At 47.7% G+C, this 26,832-nt stretch overlaps 3 protein-coding genes across 4 annotated transcripts in view; 1 reads left to right on the plus strand and 2 right to left on the minus strand.

Moving 5' to 3' along the window:
• The first annotated feature begins 1,416 nt into the window (after positions 1-1,416).
• Positions 1,417-10,740, plus strand: smad9 (SMAD family member 9). Its single transcript, XM_067228806.1, has 8 exons — positions 1,417-1,570; positions 3,499-4,034; positions 5,915-6,130; positions 6,743-7,009; positions 7,165-7,272; positions 7,620-7,841; positions 9,192-9,448; positions 10,177-10,740. The coding sequence occupies exons 2-8, from the start codon at positions 3,836-3,838 to the stop codon at positions 10,318-10,320; spliced, it is 1,413 nt and encodes a 470-aa protein (XP_067084907.1). The 5' UTR covers positions 1,417-1,570; positions 3,499-3,835; the 3' UTR covers positions 10,321-10,740.
• Positions 10,741-10,763: 23 nt separating this feature from the next.
• On the minus strand, positions 10,764-13,196 carry rfxap (regulatory factor X-associated protein). Of its 2 annotated transcripts, XM_067228810.1 has the most exons (5): positions 12,482-13,196; positions 12,215-12,325; positions 11,719-11,877; positions 11,081-11,209; positions 10,764-10,990 (listed from the first exon to the last, which is right to left on the minus strand). In XM_067228810.1, the coding sequence occupies exons 1-3, from the start codon at positions 12,914-12,916 to the stop codon at positions 11,773-11,775; spliced, it is 651 nt and encodes a 216-aa protein (XP_067084911.1). In that variant the 5' UTR covers positions 12,917-13,196; the 3' UTR covers positions 10,764-10,990; positions 11,081-11,209; positions 11,719-11,772. The 2 variants fall into 2 exon arrangements, with proteins under 2 accessions (XP_067084911.1, XP_067084910.1); XM_067228809.1 differs by having other exon boundaries at positions 11,081-11,877.
• A 2,618-nt stretch (positions 13,197-15,814) lies between these two features.
• The window catches only part of dclk1a (doublecortin-like kinase 1a), a 39,035-nt gene continuing 28,017 nt past the window's right edge, over positions 15,815-26,832 (minus strand). The window contains 11 exon segments of the mRNA XM_067228804.1: positions 15,815-15,897; positions 16,406-16,479; positions 16,885-16,998; positions 17,197-17,277; positions 17,605-17,701; positions 18,222-18,299; positions 18,442-18,575; positions 19,689-19,835; positions 20,650-20,769; positions 20,874-21,046; positions 21,226-21,292. Coding sequence (XP_067084905.1) covers positions 15,840-15,897; positions 16,406-16,479; positions 16,885-16,998; positions 17,197-17,277; positions 17,605-17,701; positions 18,222-18,299; positions 18,442-18,575; positions 19,689-19,835; positions 20,650-20,769; positions 20,874-21,046; positions 21,226-21,292 — 1,143 coding nt within the window. The 3' untranslated portion in view covers positions 15,815-15,839.

Below are 26,832 nucleotides of genomic sequence, written 5' to 3' on the forward strand. Positions count from 1 at the left end.
TATTTTCCTATAACATGTCACATGGACTCGGGTATTGTTGACTTTCTGAACACAGAGCCTCTGTGGTTTGAATAAATGTAGTGTCCCCGTAATTTACTGTTTTGTTTTAGACGAGTCTGTGGTTAGGCCCATGACTGCAGGCTCGCGCTAATAATGCGGATGTCTGTGGGCCGCCGCGAGCCACGGGGGCGCATCCTGTTAGTCTCCCTGTCTCCTGTGCGAGATACCAGACAGTCAGGCCGTGTTTCATCTCGTCTCTGCAGTATCACTCACTTACACATACATACACAACTATGGCATGCCGTGGGATAATATACATTACTTTCCTTGCACGTCTACGCACGCACATTTACAGCGCGCTTGGAGGCTATACCTATGCAATGACATACACGGACAAGTGCTCTGCTTCGCGTCCAAAGAATGCTCGTAGGATGATCAACCTGGATATGAAAATATGGGTTGCACGGACCTTTTGAATTGGACGTGCTTCATATTGGGAGTATTGTTGCGTTCCACAGCAGTTGCTGTAAACTGTGAAAATGTCAAACTTCTAGACTCGCTGTCGCCAGCCGGGCTTGCGTCATTAACTGGACCAGTCACGTCACTCACAATACGGTGTGTGTTCATCCGCATTCAGAAAGATCTCAGGAATAAAGTTTCTAGTACAATTCATATGCATTCAAGATGGATATTTCACTGAAAGGCACGCTGAAAAGTTTCAATGAAAATACTGATGCTGTGTTTGTTGATAAGAATTAAAGTGGGAAACACGGCTTTTCTCATAAACATATGATAGGCAGTGCAAAAAGCACAGGTGCAATTTAGGCCTATAGAATATCGTCGTATTTATGCACTCAGTTGTAAAAGGAATTACAAGGACTTCTGTATCAACATTTTATAAATACAAGGCCTGCGTGTTTTGTCAACGTTAACCAGTGTTTCAATAGACTAGTAAGCATATATATCCATGTCAGAGACGAGTGCCTACACGCGCTTACAGATAGGAAAGAAGACACTTCCTGAGGTTGACAACACTGATCAAGTTTGCAGACTGTAAGTGGCTCCCAGACTGCCACACCCAGACCTGTATCAGATGGTCCCTTATGGAACAATAGACCTCTGCACAATGTAACGTAAACTACAGCCATGTGAACCATGAAGATATGAAGAAGATATGTTATTCTGTTACTTGTACTGTTATGTCTCACCTGGATTGAAATTACCTATTAATAAACGTATTTCACCAGTGACACACACAGTCTCTCTCTCACACACACACACGTACAAACACACACATCACCGCTGTCTGTCTCAATCTCTGAAATGCTGGGAAAGTTCCAGGGACAAGGCGGAGGGATTTTGCACGCAGGCGCTGCGGCTCCAGCCAGGCTGACGCCGAGGTTGTGGCGCTCTCTCGGATCGCAGAGGCTCCGAAGCCCCTCACAAACACGCTCCACACCTCATAGCTGGAGAGTTCAGCCGCAGTGCAGCCTGTAGTTTGCTGACTTAGATCGCTCCAGAAAGGCACACACATCACCGAGTCAACTTTTTTTTTTTATCAGAGCAAGGGGTGAGTGAATTAATTAATACATAAATTGGCTGTTCGGTTGCATTTTCATTGTTATTTTGCTGAATGTTTGTTGAATTTGAATTGTTATCAGGGAAAGACGTAAACATTTGAGAAGATCTGAAAGCCAATTAAGGGAGCATGATGCTCTGTAGCTATGTCCAAAAAAATCAAGGCACCGAAACGTTTCATTGTTTGTTTTTTTGAAACTTTTATGTTACATCCTAATTGTTGTCCATAGTGTTTTTATATAATAGTCCTTAGGCTATTCTATTTGAAAACTATATACTATTCCCCGTAATTATTAATTATCCGTATATTTAGAGTTTATAAACTAGTTTAGGGCAATCGTGCAAGTTCATTGGCTTCCCTCACCTTCAGTGTTGTTATAAAATAAAGATGCGGAAACGAGTGACACAGCTGTATCATGCATGTAAATAATTGTGTAGGTGTGTCCAGGTTAGGGAGAGACCTCGGCATGTTTGTATAAAATGGTGTGTAGTAAAAGGGGAACTGATGTGTTTACTTTTGGGAGGGTGTCCTCATGATAAAGCATTAGGTAATTAAGCCTATCTGAGCCAGTAGACTGTGTGACGCCAGCTTCATAAAAGCTGTGGAACAAGGGCGAGTAGCACAGAGGGTTTAGAGCACCGAGGGGCTTCCATAAAAGTTGAACTCAACTGTGTAAGGGCTTTATCGTAACTCTGTTTATATGGTTACTTGTTAAACTATGGGTTTATATTAACTGGCAGTTTTCTGTGTTGTTGTTGCTTATACATTGTTAGGAGTTTATCTTGAATGAAAGGGGTTTCAGTAGCCTACTTTACGGTCAGCGTACGGCGCGCGCAGGATGGGACTCACGTGCCACTCCGTTTCCCCGCATTCTTTATATCAGCACAAGAACATCTTTCATTCTGATTCAGTTTCAGCGGTTCGATTTTTTTTATTTTTGTCCAAGATGACTACACCATGCGACTTAGCCCGTGATAATATTTGGGGCGAGGGCGGATGCTTGATGTTCCTTTTAAAAGCCCACAATAGGGTAAACAACCAGATTACATATCCTTTTCCACTGCGCTTTGATCACCTTCCTTGTCTGACAGAAGCAGGGGCATGGGGTCAGATCTTAACCCTCCCTAGAGATTTGGACATAAGAATTTCAACTCATCCATAAGATTTGCCTTAACCAGGTCTCTTAACTCTGGAACCACCACGTTTTATACCTGGCATACGGTTTCTTATCCAGGGACCATTTAATAGCCAATTACTGCAAAATGTGGTTGGATTAGTGCCAGAGGGATAAAGAGAGAAGGGGGAGATGGATAGAAAGGGAAAGGGGCGAGATTGAGAGCCTATAGCCTGCCTGTCTGTGTGTTGAGAGGCATGTGATATGTGCTGGCCAGACAGCATGGCACCTGGTCTGTGGCATGATCGTAGAAATAGCATGCATAGAACTGACACCGACACACAGTTCCAATGAACAGAACGAAAGCAGCGCTTTCCCAATATAGGCCAAGTCCGACCGGTCCCTTTGAAGTACGAGTCCCCAGAAAGAAACATTGTCCAATTCGTTGTGAAATATCTTCTCCTCCGGGATTTATGTCTGGAAAGATTGCATGGTTGCGATTCATATTGGACAGTATCAGTACTTTATGATTGTGTTTGGTTGGATGCAACATGTGTCGGAGGATGACAGACTGGACTGTGGTTAGATATAAATCCACTCCAAGCACTCAAATTGGGCTTAGTGGTCAGGATAAGCCCCCCCACCCACATCCATCCTTCCTCCATCCATCCATCCTTCCCCCCTCTCCCTAAACAAAGTCAATCCCAAGACCTCTGTTCTCTCCCACCTCTGAATCATCGTACCGGAGCCCTCTGCTTTGTTGCCAGTATTAGCACTTAATACCGTCTCTCACCTCTTTCACCAGAATGATTGAAACCTGACCCCCGGAATTCTGGCTGCGCGAGGAAAAACATCACCAGCAGGAGGATTCCGAGGCCCGGCCAGATTTCCCACTGTGCCCACGCAGAGGGAGGATTTGAGATTGTGTTTCTGCGGTGGCGTCGTGCCAGCTTCCCCACCGACACGACTGTTCCGCGCTATCTATCTCCGACTCTCCCTCCCTCCCTCGTCTCTTCCAACTCCTCCATCCATCACGTCCTGCGTCTGTGCTTCCGCTCTCTGCATCCACCAGAACCCTCGTTCGCTCAGTCCAACCCTCGGCCGCCTCTCCAGATAGCGAGCCAGCCGGACGGCCGGCCGACATGCACTCCACCACCACCTCCATCACTTCGCTCTTCTCCTTCACCAGCCCGGCAGTGAAGCGCCTGCTGGGATGGAAACAGGGGGACGAGGAAGAGAAGTGGGCGGAGAAGGCCGTCGACTCTCTGGTGAAGAAGCTGAAGAAGAAGAAGGGAGCGATGGAGGAGTTGGAGAGAGCCCTCAGCTCACCCGGACAGCCAAGTGAGTGTTCGACAAATCATCATGAATATAACTATGAGGGAGGGTACAATTTCTGGGGAAATTTGAAGTGTGCTTGCAGCTGGAGCAGTTTGTTTAGCTACACATCTCCAAACTTGTTGTTTTCATTTATATAAAACGTCCATAATGTTCAAATATCTGGAGAAAGACAGAGATTTTCTTTGGGTGTACTTAAGTTTTATCGTTACTAAAAGACAAACCCACAACTGACATTAGTATATCTATAAAAAATTAAGTTTGATTTATTATCGATGAAGACTGCATAGATTAAAACGTGAATAACAAACATTAGTGGCTTCTTGTTTAAAGGTAGGATACAGTCATTTTGCCAGCTACTTAGCTAAAAGGGTTGGACGAATGGAAAATGTCATTTCCGTTTTGCTCCATTTTCCTTCACAAGAATTACGTGAATCAAATGAACCAACGTAACTAACCTTCCCATGGCCCTTCTTCTCCATCACACTGTCACATGAAAGGAAAATACATCTTTAAAGTGGAGTGGGGTTTGTCAGCAAAGATAACAGACTAAATGGGTTGAGAGGCCATGGCAATCCTGTCTTTAAAGTAGGCTTTTTTTTAAGACGCATTATAAGTCTACATGAAGGGGCACGAGCAGGGAGTACCAGCAGCCTAATGCTGGGTTTGAAACCATCTGGGGGATGTTGCATGAGGACATGTATTTGAACTACCAATTGTGCTGCAATTTCATGAGATTATGATTCGTTTAACAACGTATTAATTTAGCAGCTGCTTTCAACCAATCATGCACCTGAGCTAAACCTAACTGTGAGTCATTGCCTTTCACAATCGCCCTCTCACACCTGGCAATCGTTTGCATTGATTGGCAATAAGAACACATGGCCAATACTACCTATCGAGATCAATTAGATCTAATGTAACAATCACCAGGATAGAAACAGGTAGCAGATCTAGCTCTAACATTGGTCATTGGTAACAGGTGGTATTGGTCATGTGACCTTATTGCCAATCAATGCAAACGATTGCCAGGTGTGTTTCTCAAATGATGGATTGATTATGAGCAAGTGTGACTGTCCACATCCATCATTCAGGTTGGGAGGGTTAGCTCTGTGGTTAGAGTGCATGACTCCCTGTCAAGAGGTTGGAGGTTCATATCCCCCCAAGGAGATTTTGGATGAAAGCTTTCAATAGAACATGACGATGTTGAACATATATCTCTAAAGTGGGCTTTTCTTAAAGATAAATTTTTTTAGTTTGTTTGTTTTTTTATATATATATATATATATAGCGCCCGATCACAAAATAAAAATAAGTCTAATTTAAGGTTACCTTTCCTATAAAACAGGTTTATAGCTTGCTCTTTTATTAAACAAACTAAATGGCCTTATGTTATTTATGTTATTTACATGACGGCATGTCATTTCTGTCTCTACATGGTCGTCGCCGTCGCCGACCATGAACACGCTGACAATGCATCCTTATGGTGAAGTGTGCATTATTCTGCCTTCTTTGGGGGAGATCAGAAAAGCCAGACATAGGATTCGAACCCAAGCCCCCTTCCTGAAGGGCCCCAGGGCCGTGGCGTCCATGACAAATTCCACACCAATCGAAACATCGTCAGTTTGAATTAAGAGCAGGTCTTTCAGACCGTGGCCAACGTGTTATTTCATTACATTACGTCATTTAGCAGACGCTCTTATCCAAAGTGACTTACAGTAAGTACAGGGACATTCCCCCCGAGGCAAGTAGGGTGAAGTGCCTTGCCCAAGGACACAACATTATTTTTCACAGCCGAGAATCGAACCGGCAACCTACTGATTGGTAGCCCGATTCCCTAACCGCTCAGCCATCTGACCCCCATATTTCCCCTCCGCTGTCTCCAGGCAAGTGCGTGACCATCCCCCGCTCCCTGGACGGGCGGCTGCAGGTGTCCCACAGGAAGGGCCTCCCCCATGTGATCTACTGCCGGGTGTGGCGCTGGCCCGACCTGCAGTCCCACCACGAGCTCAAGGCCCTGGAATGCTGCGAGTTCCCCTTTGGGGCCAAACAGAAGGACATCTGCATCAACCCCTACCACTACAGACGGGTCGAGACCCCAGGTAGGGCTGGAGCAGGGTGGGCAGACGGGCGAGTGGGTGTATGGATAAGTTTGGGTGTGTGTGTGTGTGTGGGGAGTCAGGTGGTTCAGCAGGTAGGGAATTGGGCTAGTAATCTGAAGGTTGCCAGTTCGATTCCCGGCCGTGCCAAATGACGTTGTGTCCTTGGGCAAGGCACTTCACCCTACTTGCCTCGGGGGGGAATGTCCCTGTAAGTCGCTCTGGATAAGAGCGTCTGCTAAATGACTAAATGTAAATGTGTGGGGGTATATTAATTAATAGATGGGTAGATGGTTGGATGGACAGATGTATTCTACATCTATGATATGGATATGATATATATGCTAGGGAGAATAAGACATTGTCGTAGCAGTTTGGGGTTGAATCCTTGAAACCTTGTATGTGTGTCGAGGGCGACTTCTACTTGTTGTTGAAGGTTATTGGATAAAAACAGGAACACATTTTTCAGGAGTACATAGATTGAGTCATTTGATATTGCAGAGTTGTATTTATTGATCAACACTATCCCTGTCTTTCTCTCTCGCTCTCTCCGTTTTGCTTTCCCTCTTTCCTCTCTCTCCCCGCCTCTCCCTACACCTCCCTCTCCTCCCTCAGTGCTGCCCCCGGTGTTGGTCCCCCGCCACAGCGAGTTTAACCCCCAGCACAGCCTGCTGGCCAAGTTCCGCAACGCCTCCTTGCACAACGAACCGCTGATGCCCCAGAACGCCACCTACCCGGACTCCTTCCCCGCCCTGCCCTGCTCCACCTTCTCCTCCTCCTCCCCCTCCTCCTCCTCTCTCACCCAGTCCTCTGGCACCCACAGCTACCCCAACTCTCCCAGCAGTGCAGCGGAGCCTGGGAGCAGCCCCTATCACATCACAGGTGGGGGGGGGGGGGATCGCATGGTCACGCTGCAAAAATGCCCGATCCAATTTGACTGCAGAAATATTAGCTGTGAGCTTTCTTATGCTTAAAAGGACGTTTGGCTTGTGAATTCCACCCCCCCCCCCCACCCCTCCTCCACCCACCCCAAACAGAGACACCACCACCCCCCTACAGCATGATGGAAACTGGGCCCCAGGAGGACTTGAAGCCTGGAGACACAGCAAACACCAACAAACTCACCTTCTCCGCCCCTCACAGAGGTAACACACGCGCACACAAAAACATGTGCACGCAAAGATGCACCGGCACACATAAATCGTAGACTTAACCCACAAGAACTCCCGTGAGGGAGCTCAGGGGGAGTCAGTTGGCTGAGCGGTTAGGGAATCGGGCTAGTAATCCGAAGGTTGCCAGTTCGATTCCCGGTCATGCCAACTGATGTTGTGTCCTTGGGCAAGGCACTTCACCCTACTTGCCTCGGGGGAATGTCCCTGTACTTACTGTAAGTCGCTCTGGATAAGAGCGTCTGCTAAATGACTAAATGTAATGTAAATGTGAATGAGTTAATTGGTTCCTGAATCACCTGTCCCTGGTTCCTGCTGTTCAGACCTGCGGCCGGTGTGCTACGAGGAGCCAGAGTACTGGTGTTCGGTAGCGTACTACGAGCTCAACAACCGGGTCGGGGAGACCTTCCACGCCTCCTCCCGGAGCGTCCTGGTCGACGGCTTCACCGACCCGTCCAACAACAAGAACCGCTTCTGCCTGGGCCTGCTGTCCAACGTCAACCGGAACTCGACCATCGAGCACACGCGCAGACACATCGGCAAAGGTACGGGTTCGTCATCATAACAATACATTTGATTTCTAACGCACTTTTGAATTTGAAAACAAATCTCAAAGTGCTACAGTTAAGATTATAAAACAAGGTAGAACATCAATATAAAATACAATTAGATCATTAAAACTCACAAGATCTACTAAAAAGATTTTTTTTTGTCCTTTTTTTAAAGTCTCAGTGGTTTGAGGCTTCAGGCTTCAAGGACAGTCAGAGTAGGATCGATTCGAGGTGCGTTTGATTTGGCTCTGCCTTACCAGTGGTGTGACCGATCCACTGGTTTCATTGTTGCTGGTGGCCCAAATCAAGGACACCCAGGTCTTAGCCCAGATTTTGTATTCATACTTGGCCTAGGTCCTGTTACTAGGACTGTTGCAGTAGTGGGAGCCAATACCTCATACTGGACTGAAATAAAACAGTGTCAGCTTTGTGTAAAACAACCCCTCCACTCGATGTATTAAGCCTGTGTTTTTTCAATAAGGAAAAGACCTTCTTGTTGAGTCATTCATCAGTGTAGCTATGGCTGGCGCCAGTCTATCCATCATGTCTGCGTAGCTCTGTCAGACTGAGCTTGTGTGTGAGCAAGCTAAAGAGATCCATATGACAAGTTAATGGCTTCGACTTATGTTGGCTCTTCACATAGTGTCAGAGTAGCTGTCACTAGAGTTGGGGAGAGATAAAATGAGGCCATGGGTAAACATGAATCGAGCTGTTGTGGGGTGTTTGTGTGTGTTTGTTTGTGTGAGAGAGTTGTGTTTGTGTGTGTTTGTTTGTGTGAGAGAGTTGTGGGAGCTTCAGAGGGGATGGTCAGCAGGAGACAAGCCAACAATGCCTCCCTCTACACACACACACACACGGGATCAAGGGCAGAGACTATCCAGAGGCTATTTGTTTAGAACGTATCATTAGCATGCCTATGTGCCAAACCTTCAAAAGGTCACCACCTTCTCTGAACACAAATGGCAAGTATTTTAACCTCTCTCTCTCCACCTCCCTTTTTCATCCTCCATCTCTCTCTCTCCCCTTTTCATCCTCCATCTCTCTCTCCCCTTTTCATCTTCCATCTCTCTCTCTCCCTTTTTCATCCTCCATCCTCTCTCTCTCTCTCTCCCTTTTTCATCCTCCATCCTCTCTCTCTCCCCTTTTCATCCTCCATCTCTCTCTCTCTCTCCCCTTTTCATCCTCCATCTCTCTCTCTCTCCCCTTTTCATCCTCCATCCTCTCTCTCTCCCCTTTTCATCCTCCATCTCTCTCTCTCCCTCCCCTTTTCATCCTCCATCTCTCTCGTTTTCCCCCTCTCTCCCTCTCGTTTTCCTCCTCCATCTCTCCCCCCCTCCCCCCCAGGAGTGCACCTGTACTACGTGGGTGGGGAGGTGTACGCCGAATGCCTGAGCGACAGCAGCATCTTCGTCCAGAGCCGCAACTGCAACCACCAGCACGGCTTCCACGCCACCACCGTGTGCAAGATCCCCAGCGGCTGCAGCCTGAAGATCTTCAACAACCAGCTGTTCGCCCAGCTGCTGTCCCAGTCCGTCAACCACGGCTTCGAGGTCGTCTACGAGCTCACCAAGATGTGCACCATCCGCATGAGCTTCGTCAAGGTAACCGCCGCAGAGGTCACGGGGGTCAGGGGATTCGTTGAGGTCATCGGCGAGGGGCAGAGCGGTCGGAGGTTAGAGGTCAGGGGCTGTGAGTTTTGTCAAAGTCGCCACAGTACTAACCGCACTGGACAGGGCCCAGCTTTGATAACATGTCAACGATGGAAATAAAACTCCTTAAAGACAATGTTCCAAACTGAAATATCCACTAAAGTTGAAGCAATCTACAATAGGTTAGTACATGGGATAGGAAGTACGGCACTATAGTTGTGCTGAATGCCAATCATTCCATGCCATTGTTTGCTTTTTCAACCATCCACTGCTAAATTAAGGCTGTCTAACAGCAGCTAGGGAGTTATGTCTATAGGTTCCTAATAAAATCTCCATGCAGAGTCCCTGCTGGAACTGAATATGCTGCTACTTTGACCTTTTGACTTCTGCATGCAGATATGTGTGTGTTAGAGACAGTCCCCTAGCATGCACACACACACACACACACACACACACACACAGGTCGTCTCTTATTACGCAAAGCAAGCACACACATTGCGCACGGAAACATACGTTTGCCACCAAACACACACAACTTCATAGGCATGGGTATAAACGAAAACTCAACGTGTTTTCTAATTATGTTCTGTAAAACATTTTGGCTTTGTAATACATGTATTAATCATTGGTCCCAAGTGTCAAAAAAGTTCTTGTCCGACTTCCTTGCTTCCTCTGACCAGGGCTGGGGTGCAGAGTACCACCGCCAGGATGTCACTAGCACCCCCTGCTGGATAGAGGTGCATCTGCATGGACCACTACAGTGGCTGGACAAGGTGCTCACTCAAATGGGCTCACCTCACAACCCCATTTCCTCTGTCTCCTAACACACACACACACAAGTTGTTCACAGCCTTTTACAAGCGTTACTCTGTGCAGTTCTGTCACCATGGGGTGGCATGTGTAATCATAAATACTGTCTTTTTTCTATAAATAAAAGAATAACATGCAAGAAATGTCAACTTTATGTCATCTTTTAGCGATACAAAAAGAAGAGTTCCAATATTTCATTAAACTACTTAGCAGCCATATTTTCAGTAGGAAGCATTTCAGTTACTTTCAGTAAGGCTACAATCTTTTTCTTCTGCACTTACAGCCATAAATTGAGATTTACATGTAGGTACAAATAGTATGCACATGTTTAAATAGGCTATGAAGTATGTATGCGTTGATACAGTATATGTACCTGACTTCCTGAGTGTGTCACGTACTGGCTGTCGTTTACCTGTTCCAATAAAGTTTTTTCAAAGAAACAGTCTGGTCTAATTGGTGTCACAAGAGATCAATCTTTTTATGGGCATTCTTGGTACTGCTAGATGCAGCACTGACATGTCCAGTATCTTTTTATCACTCGGTGCTCACAGGGATATACACACACAGTAGCCAAACTCAGACAGACCACTAGCCTTAAGGTTTTCTCGCCATGGCCCACGGAAGCATGATTGTTGGTCAGCCAACGCTGGACCTGGTCGCGAGTCTCCCGGTCCTGTCCTACATCTATAAAGTTGAACAATGGATGTGTTTTAAAAACACATCAACACTGTATGACTATGTTTAGCCTGTGTTCTGCTCCTCTCTCTCACCAACCGTCTCTGGAGGAGGGGATCCCTCTCTGAATTGCTCCTCCCAAGGTTTCTTCCATTTTTTTCTCCTGTTGAGTTTTTTGGGAGTTTTTCCTTGTCTTCCTTGAGGGTTTAGGTTGGTTGAGGGGCAGTTCTATGGGCATATGTGAAGCCCTCTGTGACATGCTTGCGTGTAAAAAGGGCTATACAAATAAATTTGATTTGATGATTGTAACACAAAAACAAACAAATGTTTGATCATAAAAATAACATCAAACTAAAAGTGTAGACATGCCACGCATTGACTTGATAACTTAGCCATAGAGAAACGTCATAACACACATTACAGAGCTTACTTACAGAAAGATCTTGTTACACAACGCCATTTTAAATAAGTTAAAAAAAATCATAATTTTACGTCACATTTTAGCTCTAACTACATAAAACACTTCAGCTGCATTTCTAATGGACTAGACAGTATGAAACAGTTGACGGCGCAACAGTATCCCTTTGTAGCACATTTCTAAAATCACTTTGTGACGTATTTCCTCGTCAAGGATGAAAACGTTATCAACGCCATAACTGACGCACAATAGACCACCTCCCCAATGGTGCTGGTGTTGGAAGAGTCAAGTATGCATGATCTGACGGTGCTTTGCTCACCATCCCCAACAAGGAGAAGTAGCCTAGCCGACTGTTTTCATGTCCCCGTTGCCCCTAGCAGCCCTGGAACTCCTGCTGTGATTGGCTGTGGGTCTGCTGGGTCAGAAGTCGTTGCTGCTGTTGCAGGAAGCTGATGACCTCAGGACTTCTCAGGAGAGACTGGAAAGACAGAGAGAGAGGGTAGGATTAGCCATGCTTCCCCAATGCAACATGAGCAAGTGTTATATAGACCAGTGGTTCTCAACCCTGGTCCTCAAGTACCCCCTGTCCTGCATGTTTTAGATATTTCCGTTCCAACACACCTGATTCAAATGAATGGTCGTTAGCAGGCTTCGGCATAACTAGATAACAACCCATTCATTTGAATCAGGTGTGTTGGAGCAGGGCAACATCTAAAACATGCAGGACAGGGGGTACTTGAGGACCAGGGTTGAAAACCACTGATATAGACTGCTTATTTGTTTGCCTCAGTCCGGTTCAAGAAAGTCTGACTCACCAGTCTCTTCTGGTTGAGCACCTGTTCTATGAGCGAGGGTCTGGTTGGCCGGTCCCCAACACTCCCTAAACGTTGCTTGTTGACAGAAACAGGCCTTTCCTCAGAGCTGTCCTGGTACACATGTAAGAAGAAGAAAAAAAAACTGTAATGTACACATTACCGGTACCTGCAGAATACATGTATTAACTCACATGCCTATTTGTTGATGTGTGTTGGTATTTGGGGCGGGCTGCATTAATATGTAACAAAACAATCAATGGTGCCTACTTCAAGTTTTCCACTAGACATCGCCTGGTCACTCTTCTTCTTCTTGTACTTGTCTTTGTACATCTTGTTGCGGTGCTTTTTACACATCCATGGTTTCCTCTGCTTCGCGACCTGGTTTGTGGTCTCTGGACAACCCTCATACGTGCAGGATTTGGAGACGTTCTCATTCTCGCCGAAAGCCTCTTCGTCGTTCGGGTCATCGGGACTTGGAGCGCTATCCCTCGGATCAGATGTATCCAGCACGTCGCTCTCCTCGTCAGGGTCATCCATGTCGTACGAGTACATGTTGTTTTCGGATTCCTGCGGCGTGACTACATTTCTACTATCGACCACGCCGCTCTTGTCCACATAGTATGTCTGTCCATCCTTGGTGAGCAAAAGCGAAATGCTCGAGTCTTTGTTATTATTCGCTGATGAGGTGTCATCTTCGCTCATGACAGACGATGTCGTTAGCTAGCTAGCAATAACCAGTAGGCGAAATCTGAATCTAAGTTTAGCTAACGTTAGCAAAGCTAGCTCCACGGTGTGACAGCCGTGAACTAGATCGCTAGTAGCACCAAATACCGGAAATAAATTTAGTTTTTTTCCGTACAAACCAATCCACAAATCCCTCTATGTTTATAGGCAAAGGTATATATGAATTACATCATGTAGCAAGGTACAAATAAACCACACCATGTGGATCCACTTGATATTAGCTTCTCCCCCTTCCTTGGCTTCAACAACAACCAGTTATAGAAGGGTGGAGTCTCAAGATAAAGAGAAACCCGCCGTCTAGCGGTCACTAATGGAACTGTCTCTGGGTGGTATATTACCACAGATGTCAAGAACGGAAAATACGGTAGTATTTGCAACTGTGAATCCCAAATCCCAACATCAGTGAAAGTCACTGTGAGATGTAATAACAAATACGGCCACAAAGGTATAAAATATGTAATTTACAAACACAAATCATGATGGAAAGATGTATGTGATATTGTTAGTTTGTATTTGGATTCGATTACTCATGTTATTGACAATAAACATACACAAACAATTTGTTAAGAGTATTTATTTTAATAAACAATATTGGAACAGAGGTATAGGTATTGTATGCAACATATGCTAATACATTGGTGCAAGGGTGAGAGCATTGATGAACCACATTTATTACTGTATATTCAAGTGGCGGGTACCAAACTACAATACCCATAATCCCATAGGATATCAGCAATGCCCAAGCAGGAGGGGGAAATGATGGATGGGACAGATCTGCGTAGACATCACTGTGGGCACATCGATTGGTGAAGATGACACAGTCTCTTGTACACACAGTAGCGTGAAGAGAACTGATAGTTGCTGGGAAATCATCTGCACCAGACTCAAACACCCTCGACCTCATATCCTGTCGGACTGAGGCTCTTTGGCCTTGTCTTTCAACACCATATATGGTCGTGTTCTCTCATTAAGCTCCCTCCATTGGACACGGGCGCTGAGAAGGTGACATCAATCCCAGAGTTGTGGCTGGAAGTTCATTGCAATGGTTATTTATTACATGACGACTGTTTGTTAGGTATTCACTTACACTGTGGTCCACCTTTTCACTGCTCCTCTCTACTGATAAATAAATATATTGTGGACTATCAAAATAAATAAAATTATACTATGTACATAGCATACAAACATGAACCCATCACCATCAATTGTGGTAAGAGCAAGCTACTCTCTGGCTCCAATGGATCAGGGTTACAGATAAACATCAATTCTATAGAGAAGACTTTATTGTTTTTTTTATGTGTAAAATGACCTGTGTGAATTGTATTTCGTAACTGCTGTGCTGTTTCTTGTCTCCAGTGTGCTAGGCATGGATAGTGCTACCGCTGGTTTGATCCAAGACCTATGTGGACACACAGAAGAAGTCCTCTGATGCCCATCCCTCTCTGACTGGCGGTTGCCAGGCTTCGTTAGCAACCGTCTAATCAGTCCTCTCATGTTCATGTAAACGGGTGTGCTGTATTCAGACGTGACAGGCAGACCTGGGTCAACTGCCATCAATTTGAACGATTTTGAAAGTATTCGGAAGGTGTGTTTGGTTTGCCTCCCGGTTGGTGCCTAAAGGTGTGGTCCATTGGTTCCAGTCTGCTGGAGTTTAATCGTGTGCAACCCAGGTTCGAAAGGAACACCGATAGCATTTGACCCAGGTCTGATTACAGAAAGGCATCCATTTCGTGGTGAGAATGATAGTTAAGAGGAATTCTGGAGTATAAGCAGATTAAAAACAAACACACTGTAAACACTTGTTTTTCGGAGAAACGGCTCCAGCTTCCGTTAAACTCTTAAAACCCTTATTCGCTCCATGTGATCGGACATGTCGTCAAGGAAGGCTATACCACTTTGACAAAAGTATTCTCAAATCTACATCTACGCACCTTCTATTACGTTCAATACGATCGATCTAAAAACGTGTTTCCGTGGTAAAAAAAAATAAATAAAAAAGGTTTACTAGAACATGATATAGCAACAGTTCCTGTTTGTCCATGTATTGCCAGATGTTTCATCGGTTGAGCTCTGATCATCACCAGAAGGTGAACTGTGTCACCATCTCTCGCTCCTGGAGCTCTTTAACGGATGCGAAGACGAGAGAATAGTAGAAAAAGTCATTTTCTCTTCCTCACACTTCCCCCCCCCTCTCTCTTCATCCTCAGTCTGGACCACCCATCGCCTCCTTTCACCACCCCTCCACCCCTCCCTGACTGTTTCATCCTCCCTGTCCCAACCAACTGCCACCCCCCCCCCCCCCCAACCCCTCAATCTGTGGAGAATGAGAAAAATATTAGGCAACCCTCCTTTCTCCCCCTCTTCCTGCTCCTCCTCCTCCCCTCCCTCCTTCTCTCCCTCCTCCTCTCCCTCCTTTCTCCCCCTCTTCCTGCTCCTCCTCCTCCCCTCCCTCCTTCTCTCCCTCCTCCTCTCCCTCCTTTCTCCCCCTCTTCCTGCTCCTCCTCTCCCTCCTTCTCTCCCTCCTTTCCCTCCTTCTCTCCCTCCTCCTCTCCCTCCTTTCTCCCCCTCTTCCTGCTCCTCCTCTCCCTCCTTCTCTCCCTCCTTTCCCTCCTTCTCTCCCTCCTCTTCTCCCTCCTCCCCCTGTTCTAGAAGGGAGAGGTGGGAGTGCAGACGGTGCTGGCCGAGCTGAGGGAGACGTCGTCCGATTCCGAGGGGAGGCTGGGGCTGGGGGAGGGGTCAGGGCTGGGGCTGGGGGAGGGGTCGGGGTCGGGGCCGGGCCCTGGGGGAGGGCTTCGACAGGAGGGGGCCAAGAGCAGGCCGGGGAGGCAACTGGGTGGTTCCATCTTTGTCGTTGTTGTCGTCATCGGCAACTGCTGTGACCTCACATCCTGGTGGCGTCCTCGTCGGAGAACCTGCCCCTCCTTATCAAGAGCGGTGGTCTGGGGGCAGAGACAAGAGACAACCAATCAGATACTGACTCCGAGCAGGTTTGGAAGCGGGCGTGTCGTCACACATCACAAGCAGGAGGGCAGCAGACAAACACAGAGGTATTCATCCGTGGGTCGGCAGGGGACGGGACCACCTGACCACCCGACTCAAGGCCACACACTGGGAGGAGAGCAAGCCACACACTGGACGCCCTAACTCACACACACACACACTTACACATCCCCTCCACACACTCTCACCCCCGACACACAGCCCACGTGTGGCACACACATCACGTGTGCGAGGACATCACAACGATGCACAGACACACACAAAGCCAGACAGGGACAGCATAGCAGATGGGGTTATGCAGGGCCCGTGCAGGACTGATGGCTGAGCCTATGAGGGGTTAAGATTACTGACGGAACACGCAAGCAGCCAATGAGCACGCTGGGGCACAGACAGGGGGGCGGGCGTAAAACCAGCAATGCCGCCTCGGATTGGCTGAAACGGGCGTACCTGATCCAGTACATGGTTGGGTGCTGGTAGAAATCCAACGACCCAGAGCGTTGCATGGAAAAGCTGTGGTCCAGCTGAGCAGGGAAAAACCAGCACATTTCTCCTTAAAATGTGTTCAGTCCACCTTAAAACTTGTTCGGCCCACCTTAAAACTCGTCCAGACCATCCTAATACTTGAACATCTTAAACTTAAAAGCCTATAAAAAAAATTATTCACTCCGTCTTACAACTAGTGCACTCAACCTTAAAATGAGCACACTCCAGCCAGTTTAATAATTTCGTAATCACTCTGAAACCAGTCCAGACTGATCTCAACCAGTCTGGTAGACCAGTGCATTCGGTTCACCTAAAACCCAGTGAATCCCACTACCAACTGTCAACCAGCACATCATTCCCAATCTGGCATCCAAACAACAGATGGAGTCGAGTCGAGGTCAGGAGAGTTGTGTTGTGATGGAGTTAGAGAGGGCGGGGCTTACCGAGATGACCGACACCCCGGCGTCTGTGTCGCTGGTCTTGGGGCCGGTGTTAAAGTGCTTCTTGATCTTCCCCGCTACCGAGAGCTGGTGGTCATTCTCCGACAGACCATCATCCTGAACAGGCAGCAGAGAGAGGTGGAGGAGAGGCGGAGAAGGGAGGAGGAGAGGGGGTTAGGGTTACAAGGGAGAGAAGGGGAAAGAGGTGGAGGAGAGAAAAAGAGAGCAGAAACAGGAAGAGGGTCAAACTTCATTTCCTGTGAGACGTTGACAGTTGATTGGTCGGATGTCACGGAGGCGGGGTCTGCAGCTTACATTGACCCAGGGGTGCTCCAGCACCTGCAGGGAAGTGTATCTCTGGTCTACCTCTACCTCGAGCATGGACCGGATCAGCTCCTACACACACAGGGGGAAACGTGAATGTCCGCTTCCAAACTTTGAATAGAGAGAGTTAAATTAACATTTTACATTTTTAGTCATTTAGCAGACGCTCTTATCCAGAGCGACTTACAGTAAGTACAGGGACATTCCCCTGAGGCAAGTAGGGTGAAGTGCCTTGCCCAAGGACACAACGTCAGTTGGCATGACCGGGAATCGAACTGGCAACCTTCGGATTACTAGCCCGATTCCCTCACCGCTCAGCCACCTGACTCCCAGGGTGTCATCCTCCTTTCCACCCTCCATCTCCATGCCCCCTTTCCTCCCTCCCTTCCAGACTCTCACCTTGGCTGTCTCTGAGACGTTGTCCCAGTACGGGAGGGGGAACTCCAGCTGTCCCATCAGGATCTGGTCAAACAGAACCTCCTGGTCGTCACTGCTTCTGCAGGGACACACGCAGAACGTGAGTCTGTCGCACGTGACTCATCAGTCACATCGACTTCACACATAGAAGTCCCAATGGAATCAGTCACTCCCGAATCATTTAGACATGAATCAGACATGAAGACATGAATCTATTAGAAATGTATTGCTTAGAAATGAATCAGATAGGCATTACTGTGACTAAAACCACTTCTTAGCTCTTAAGACTTCATAATTTGTCAGTTAGTGGGGTTTGTCCATGTAGGTCATTGATATTCTATAAATGATTTTTTCTGTGAAGATAAACTGTTGCTATGCAGCTACATTGTTCCATAATAATTGTTGCCTGAAATCGGTACCTTTGTGCTACAGTAACACTTCCCTTCATGACCACACAGGGCAGCATGACACCACAACTCTAGCTGGTAATGCCACATCTCATAAACAAACCAGGTTTGATATTCGGAATATATTCAGGGTTTGACTCTTTGAGCTTTGTTGAGTGGTTCAGTCGAGCTGAGAGTGGCCGGGCTACTCACCCGCGGAAGGGAGGGAAACCACACAGCAGGATGTAGGTGATGACTCCAGCTGCCCAGATATCCACCTTAAGGCCATACCTACACAAACAACACAACCAACGGCAATGAGCGAGCGCTCGTGTGTGTGTTTGTGTGAGGAAAGCGTGCCAACACACACAGCAAACATACACACCCACAGGAAACATACACAGACACCCACAGCAAACAGACACACACTTACCCTGTCTCGGCGATGATTTCGGGGGCGACGTACGTTGGGGTCCCACAGACAGTGTAGAGGGGGCCGTCCAGCAGTGTGGCCAGACCAAAGTCTCCCAACTTCAGGCTCTTACTGCCGTCTGCATGCTCGTACACCTGGACATGACACAGAGCACAGAAGGTCACACACCCACACCCACACACACACACACACACACACACACACACACCTGGACATCACACAGAGCACAGGAGGTCACACACACACACACACACACACACACACACACACACACTGCTCGTACACCTGGACATCACACAGGGCACAGGAGGTCACACACACACACACACACCTGGACACCACACAGAGCACAGTAGGTCACACACACACCTAGTTCTGCTACATATCTCTGTTACGTAACACAGACATAAACACACACACACACTCACTCACTTCTTTATTATATAACACACACACACAGCTAATGAGAGTAGAATTCCCTGGCAAACAAATGCTACCCGTCTCTCACAATTCCCCCTAGCACCCATGGATCAGTGAACAGACACGGTAGGATAGAAGTATGTGCAGGTCTGGACTGTGTGGATACTGTTCCATAACCCCTGGCATTAACACTGCCATAAACAGAGCAGAGAGGACTGGTTGGACCGCAGCACTACAGTCTGGTCCAGACAGGAAGTTCAGATGGATAGCTTCCCGTCGCCTGACAATCTTCTCACAGATGTACGCTCAAGCTACCCCCCTGCTCCCCATCCCCCCCCCCCCCCCCCCCCCGCTCCCCATCTCCCCCGCCGGGCGCTGCGCAGATTGCGATTTATGGACCCGTGAAATGACGCACGGCCACTCCGCCGAGAGTGCGCGCGAGGCCACGGGTGAGCAGGGAGCGTCGAGGGGCAGGGAGGCATGCAGGGATGGAGTAGGAGGAGAGGAGGGTGACAGAAGGACGAGGGAGGGAGCGACGGAACAAGCGGGACGGAGTGAGAGGGACCGGGGGTGGGTGGGGGGACGCAGGACGCAGACGGGTGAGTCACCCCTCTCTCCTCCTCTGCGTGAGTGACGTCACGGCATCAGTCACTCAAGAGGAGAGAGCGCGAGAGAGAGAGAGAGAGAGAGAGAGAGAGAGAGAGAGAGAGAGAGAGAGAGAGAGAGAGAGAGAGAGAGAGAAGGAATGAAAGTAAGACGCGAGGCAGGGCTATGGGATGACTTCACGTGATCTGTAAACACACACGCACGCACGCGCACATCCTCACCAGCAGGTTCTCGGGTTTGATGTCTCTGTGGACGATGTTGAGGCTGTGGAGGTACTTGATGGCGTTGGTCAGGTTGTAGAGCATCCCGCTGGCGTCCCTCTCCGTGTACCTGTTGGTGGACGTGATGGCGTCGAACAGGTCCCCACCCTGAGGACGCACACAAGGAACACCGTTAGGTTCGTACCGACTAGAACCACGCAACTTCTGACAGGCCCGGTGTAGACAGAGAGAGTGGAAAGAGAGGTCGAAAAGAAAAAGTAGAGAGAGAGTGGAGAGAGAGAGAAAAAGTAGAGAGAGTGGAGAGAGAGAGAGGTTGAGGCGAGGTTATCTATGCTGCGTCCTCGTTTCTCACCCTGATAGGAGATGAACTCTTTCCCCAGACACACACACACACACTCATGCATAATCACACACGCCAACATACATTGCCTCCCTGGACTAAGTGGAGCAGAGTCTTAAAATAGTGCGTCTCTCTCCGCACAGACTCAGACAGTCAGAAAGGCACACAGAGACAGTCATTAAAACGAAAAAGCTGTCAGACACCAAGGCCACTCCACCAGTGCTGCATCCACCTCTCCTCTCTCTCTCCCCTCTCTCCCTTTCTCCCCTCTCTCTCTCTTTCTCACCTTCTTATTGTCTCTTTGGTTCTGTCTGTCTTTTTTTCTCTCAATCTTAATATCTCCCCTAGAGGGACAAATAGAGAGAGGGGGCTATTTCTATTTGTTCTATTTGTCCCTCTATCTCTCTGTCTCTCTCCACTCTCTCTCTCTCTCTTCCCTCTTGTTCCTCTTCTCCTTCCATACTGTCAATGTTGTCTACATCTCAGAGTGGAACACTGAACCCTAACCCTGGCAGATGGATCACGTTCCCGGTTCTTGAAGAATAAAAACGTTGCTGTTTCAATCACAGTTACACACACACACACACACACACGTATGCACACACACACACACTCCCGTACCTTGACTAGCTCCATGACCAGGTACAGCTGATTGTAGGTGTCCATCTCCTCTATGAGCAGGACGATGTTTGGGTGCTTCACCCGCCGCAAGATGGCCACCTCGTTCTGGATCATGTGCTCCTGGCAGGAACGGAACGTCAACACTCACACCTTCAAAGGGTCGGAGGTCAAGCGTGGAGGTCGACAGCGAGTCTCCCCCCCCCCCCCTCCCGACGGTCTCTCACCTTGCCTCGGCACTTCCCCTTGTTGATGATCTTGAGGGCGTACTGGCGGCCCGTCGAGTGCTCGGAACACTCGTGCACCACGGCGAAGTTGCCGTCCCCGAGCATGCGGCCGACCTTGTAGCGCTCCGAGATGTAGGCCGGCACGACCGGAGCCTCGTCCGCGGGCTCGCCCGCTGAGGGGGGGGGGGGGGAGGGGAGGGGTAAGGGGGATGTGGAGAAGGAGGGAGGGAGGGGAAGGAAGGAAGAAAGGAAAGAGAAAGAGGGGCGGGGGGGTGAGTATGCACTGTTGCATGGGGAGCGAGGGAAAGAGGTTGAAATGGAAGGACGGAGGGGCTCTCCTCCATTTTCTCACCATCGTTCCCAGGTCCATCCTCCTCTTCTACCGAGCCTTTAGTGGAGGCCAGCGAGACGGAGGAATCCTGGAGAGAGGGGGGGGGGGGGGGGGGGGGGAGGATGGGGGAAGGGGGGAGGCAAGAAATCGTTGAATCTCATCATCCTAACAGCGGAGTGGGGCTCCATGGTTTTCAAGGTGCTCTTTCTGGTTTCATCTCCAAGCCCCTAATCTTCCTGTCAGGGGGCACTGTGTGTGTGTGTGTCGGGGCTGTCCTCACCTCAAAACACACACACACACACACCTGGATCCTGGTCTGCTATCCCTCCCTCCCCCTCTCTCTCCCAGTCCCTCCTCACATCTACCCCGCTGCTGAACGTGCTCGGGTGAGGAGGAGAATCTAAAATGGAGTCTTGGCTCCCTCGTCTCATTTCCAATTTTCAGCGACTGAACTAATATGAAGAGAGGCCTTGGCAGGCAGCGTGCTGACTGACAGCAAGGGAGGGGAGGAGGGCCCACCACAGGACAGGAGAGGGCATAGGAGAGAAGAGGCGAGAGGGGGAGAGGGGAAAGATGATATAGGAGAGAAGAGGGGAGAGGGGGGAGAGGGGAAAGATGATATAGGAGAGGGTAGGAGGGGAGAGGAGGGGAAAGATGATATAGGAGAGGGTAGGAGGGGAAAGATGATATAGGAGAGGGTAGGAGGGGAGAGTAGGGGAAAGATGATATACCAGAGGGTAGGAGGGGAAAGATGATATAGGAGAGGGTAGGAGGGGAAAGATGATATAGGAGAGGGTAGGAGGGGAGAGTAGGGGAAAGATGATATAGGAGAGGGTAGGAGGGGAAAGATGATATAGGAGAGGGTAGGAGGGGAGAGGAGGGGAAGAGGAGGGGGAGAGGAGAGGGACAGAGCGAGGAGGGGAGAGGTGAGGAGAAGAGGAGAGGAGGGGGAAAAGAGAAGAGGACACAAACCGAGCGAGGCACCCGAGATAGTTGGGATGCACCCCTCGTTCCGAAGACGACCTCATTACTAAACCACAGGCACCTAACCCTCACTCCCGTTGCCATGGCAGCGTGAGAACCCAGGGAAAGAGAGGTAAGGGGGTCTGGTAGGGGCTGCAAATGAGAATCTCTCCTCCTCCACTTCCCCTCTCCTTTTTTCTACCTCTCCTCCTCTCTCCCATCCCTCACTCTGCCTGTGGCGCGAGGGTCCTTGGGGGCAACAGACTCCAGTCAGACCTGGAGAACTCTCAACAGAGGGCTGAGTTTCCTAGAGCAAATACCGTAACACTCCAAATACTCTAGATAGAGCTACCATAAAGTGTTGAATGCTATAGCAATAAGCTAGCCATTGTACTTATAATCCTATACTAAAAAAACAATGTAATTGTTTCATGGCTATATACAGTCATGCTCTGGAAACAGGAGTAGGTTTTACTATAACGGAACACTTCTGTTGTTTTATGTAAGCTGGTTTTGATAGGTCAAGTTCACCCACTCCAAACCCGCCTCTTTACAGATCGGTTGATTAAAAATATCCGTCCTTTTGTTGAAAAATGCCCTTGTTGTGGCGGTCAACTCAAATGTTTCCCTTATTTATTTATTGTCCTGCGCTCCGTCTCTCTCCCTGTTTTCATCTTTGTTCTCTCTCTCGCCTCAGCATCCCTCCCTGTCACCGAGGCAAACAAAATACTGTTGCTATGGAAACTGATGGGAGAGAGCAGCGCTTATGCCACTACTTCTGGTGTGAAGTGAGAGACCCAAATAAGGGCCTTTCCTGCCTCTGCGTTCAGCCTCCTGTCTAAACAAGGTCGGTTCCTGCCCCTCAGAGAGAGAGAGAGAGACAGAGAGAGAGAGACAGAGAGAGAGAGACAGAGAGAGAGAGACAGAGAGAGAGAGACAGAGAGAGAGAGACAGAGAGAGAGAGAGGTGAAGAGACTGCCTTCAATCGACACCAAGCTAAGGTCAGATATTACACAATTAGTCACAAAAGTCAGTGCTACCACAGTTATAAGAGCAATTCTCAACAGCACTACAACCGACAGTATCAAAAGACTACAAATCCCTGCCATGGTATTGGCCATAGTTGAACTTGATCATGTAAATGACTGTTTATTGTTATATGGTGTGTGTGTGTGTGAGAGAGAGACTGTACATGCGGTTTATTAGTGCCTCTCTCTTCTCTTTCACTACGATTTGCTGTACCCTTTGGAGAGAGAGAGAGAGAGAGAGAGAGAGAGAGAGAGAGAGAGAGAGAGAGAGAGATGTGTGATGTGTGAGACACATCACACTTTGGAGTTTTGCCTCCAGTGAGATTTTTTTTATTCGCTGCCGTGGAGTCCGTTTCGTTTCAAAGCATCGGAATGAATAAATCACACCATGGACTTGACGTAACAACAATGCTTTATGGTAGAGATGAATTACACATACAACACTAAAGATGAAGTTCAACAAAGGATGACCAAACACATAAATGGCGAGCAATGAGACAATGACCAGGGAATCAAACACAGATGAAAATATAGTGACAGTGAGTTTGATGACATCATACAGCAGGAAATGACATGTTCAACAAAAAAGGAACAGATGAACAAATGAACAAATAAATATACCGAGGACAAGTGGCAGGAAACAATGGCTTCACATTTATTTTTGAACGAGCTAGAGAAGGAGAGAGAGAGGGAAGAAGAAAGGGGAAAGAAAAGAGAGATGCAAGTGAAAAGAGAGAGAGGGAGAAAGCCTAAAATAAGCATACAGACAGAGTTTAAAGAGAGACAGAATGAGATGAATGAGAGAGAGAAGAGGACAGAGATACCAAAAGAGCGTGAGATAGAAAAATAAATAGAGAGAGAGAGATACAGAGAAGTGGCGATGAAGAGGGTGGCAGTAATAGCTGCAGGCTAGTCTGTCAGCTGGCTGTATTCTCTCTGGGATGGCATGTGGGCAGCCACTCTTGTAAAGACAAATGCTTCATGAACATAAAAGACACAAACACTCCAGTGACAAACAGTGAGAACAGAAATGAACAAATACATGCTTTAAACACACATGTGCAAATGGACAAGCAGTTACAGTAATTTTCCAGATTCTCTCTCTCTCTCCATTTCTCTCTCTCCATTTCTCTCTCTATCTCACACACACACACACACACACATATACAAATGCACGATGAACAACTCAATGTGAGAAACCAAACAAAAAGAGCATGCAACTCAACGGAAGGCAGTACCTGCTGTTGAGACAGTTAGCTGACGACCGATTGGTGTGAGTTCAGTATGAAATGAACCTATGACAATGGGAGGACGGAGTCTGTAGTGAATACTGAAATATAATGCTGTCACACACACACAGAAAACACACACTTCCATTAAAATCTACTACACACGCTCAAGCCTTATACCTCTGCTGTAGTTTCGAAAGAATTTTGACAAAAGTGGCTGCTAAATGTATAAAATGTCCAATAAGTTTCCTTCCCCAAGTAAAACATTTCTTGCAAGTCATTTGACCGCTTGCAAAACAAGCCCTAATCCTAACAGTGACAGGACTTCACTGAACCACGAGCCCTGTGTAACATTAGCTTGTGGTCTTTGACTCAGTTCTCAACTCAAACCTAGCCTTCTCATACTGCCAAACGACTGCGATTAGGAAGTGCTTTGTGCAGTGATCCGCCTCAAGCGGGCTCACACACACACACACACACTAACACACACACACACTAACACACACACACACGTATCACACGCCAACAGGGGCTGTCCCAGGACAGTGTGTGTTTGTGTGTGCACAGGCATTTGGCGAGGGAAGTACTGAGAAGGTCGGAGAGGAAAGGAGGAGGAAGAGGAGGTCAGAGAGGAGTCTAGAGACGGGTAGAGAGAGAGAGAGAAAGATAGAAAGAGAAATAGACTGAGAGAAAGAGAGAGAGGGGTAAATATAGAGCAATCTTCAGCTTTCACGCTTGTGTTGGCAATTCGAGAAAATTGGGTCACGCTAGTCCAAAGCATACATTTAACAGCCTGCTCCTTGATGTATGTGTGTATGTGTGTGCGTGAAAGGGTGCATGTGTGTTTGTGAGCATTAAAATGATGATCCTCTCTAGCATGTTCATATTTCAGGGCATTGCTTATCATGCAATGCGTTAAATAGCCGAGATGTGTGTGTATGTGTGTGTGTCACATTTCTGGCCTATGGATAACCGTGCATGACTAACGTGGTGAAATGTTAAGTCATTTGATTCCGTTAGACCCCTGGAGCACTAACTGGACAGTACCGTTTCACGAGCTACTGCACTGGGGCAATTAGATACTGTGCTGGTGGTAACTAGCTACTGTCCTGGCGTAACTTTAGTGAAAGAGAGAAAGATGGAGGAATGAAGGTAGTTGTGGGTGTAGCTCAGTGGTAGCGCAAGACTGCGGAGCGAGGGGTCATCGTTTCAAACCCCTCCCATATGGCAGAACCGCTTTGGATAAAAAGCATCTGCTAAACGAATACATGATATTGTTATGAATGCATTATCATCAAAGGAAGAAGAGAGAGAGAGAGAGAGAGAGAGAGAGAGAGAGAGAGAGAGAGAGAGAGAGAGAGAGAGAGAAACGGAAGAGATGAAAGCCAACCTTTCTAAACTCCAGCACCTCCACCAGAGCATACGCTGGGGGCTTAGAGCTCGCAAGTCTTTCTGCGAAGATTAATACCACGAGAGACAGAGAACAAGAAAGACAGGGAAAGACCGAGAGGGGGAGAGAGAGAGAGAGAGAGAGAGAGAGAGAGAGAGAGAGAGAGAGAGAGAGAGAGAGAGAGAGAGAGAGGGAGAGAGGGAGAGAGAGGGAGTCCTAGCTGCATAGTGGTGCTGAGAGATAAGGGTTAGGCCAACTGCACTGTATCCGTATGCAGCTCTATGGACTTCTAAGACTGGGGCGCTTGAGCAACACAAAGACATGACTAATCCATCCCAGAAATACACGTCTTCTGATCCTTACTGCTCAACTTCCCCTATTAGTAGAAGTTTGAATCCTTCTGACTACTTTATGAAGTCACTTCCTCCCAGACCCCCCCATGAGAGACCTCTGATTGGCTCTCTGTTGGCACCCAGTCCCTGTCACTGCCTCGTCCGTTTCTCATCCTCTGATCATTGCTAATTTAATGTGTGAAACAACCAATTAGTTTGAGGTAAGAGACAGAACGCTTGTGTCGGTGTCATGTACCTGTGTGTGTGTGTGTGTGTGTGTGTGTGTGTGTGTGTGTGTGTGTGTGTAGAGGCCTAATCCACACAACACATGAACAATTCTAGGTAAGGATGATCGATAAATGTGATAAATGATCATGAGGGCCTGATTTGAAGATGGATTCATCTAGCCTGGATCAATACCCCCACTAGGGTGAATGCAGACCGGACAAATCAATTATATTATATACTCACTCATGTGAGTGACGGGATACGATATAATCTACACTAATGATTTACTTTAAAAACCATTAGATGTCGACACAGACAATTCTATCCTGTTGTTCCTCTGCAGATCCATACACAGCCTGATACCTAATCATAACTATCCTATCTGTGAAACTCATCCTTGAAACACTCTCATAAAGCCAGCTCAGTACTCATAAAGCTTTCATGATCATAATACAGGT

This window comes from Osmerus mordax, chromosome 25 (genome assembly GCF_038355195.1).
Source record: "Osmerus mordax isolate fOsmMor3 chromosome 25, fOsmMor3.pri, whole genome shotgun sequence".
Lineage (NCBI taxonomy): Eukaryota > Metazoa > Chordata > Actinopteri > Osmeriformes > Osmeridae > Osmerus > Osmerus mordax.

Coding starts and splice junctions, on each gene's coding strand:
- smad9 (XM_067228806.1), top strand. CDS start 3,836: ATGCACTCCACCACCACCTCCATCACTTCGCTCTTCTCCTTCACCAGC. Junction 4,035..5,914: donor CAGCTCACCCGGACAGCCAA/GTGAGTGTTCGA, acceptor CGCTGTCTCCAG/GCAAGTGCGTGACCATCCCC. Junction 7,842..9,191: donor GCGCAGACACATCGGCAAAG/GTACGGGTTCGT, acceptor CCTCCCCCCCAG/GAGTGCACCTGTACTACGTG.
- rfxap (XM_067228810.1), bottom strand. CDS start 12,916: ATGAGCGAAGATGACACCTCATCAGCGAATAATAACAAAGACTCGAGC. Junction 12,326..12,481: donor TGTCTAGTGGAAAACTTGAA/GTAGGCACCATT, acceptor CATGTGTACCAG/GACAGCTCTGAGGAAAGGCC. Junction 11,878..12,214: donor TGCTCAACCAGAAGAGACTG/GTGAGTCAGACT, acceptor CTGTCTTTCCAG/TCTCTCCTGAGAAGTCCTGA.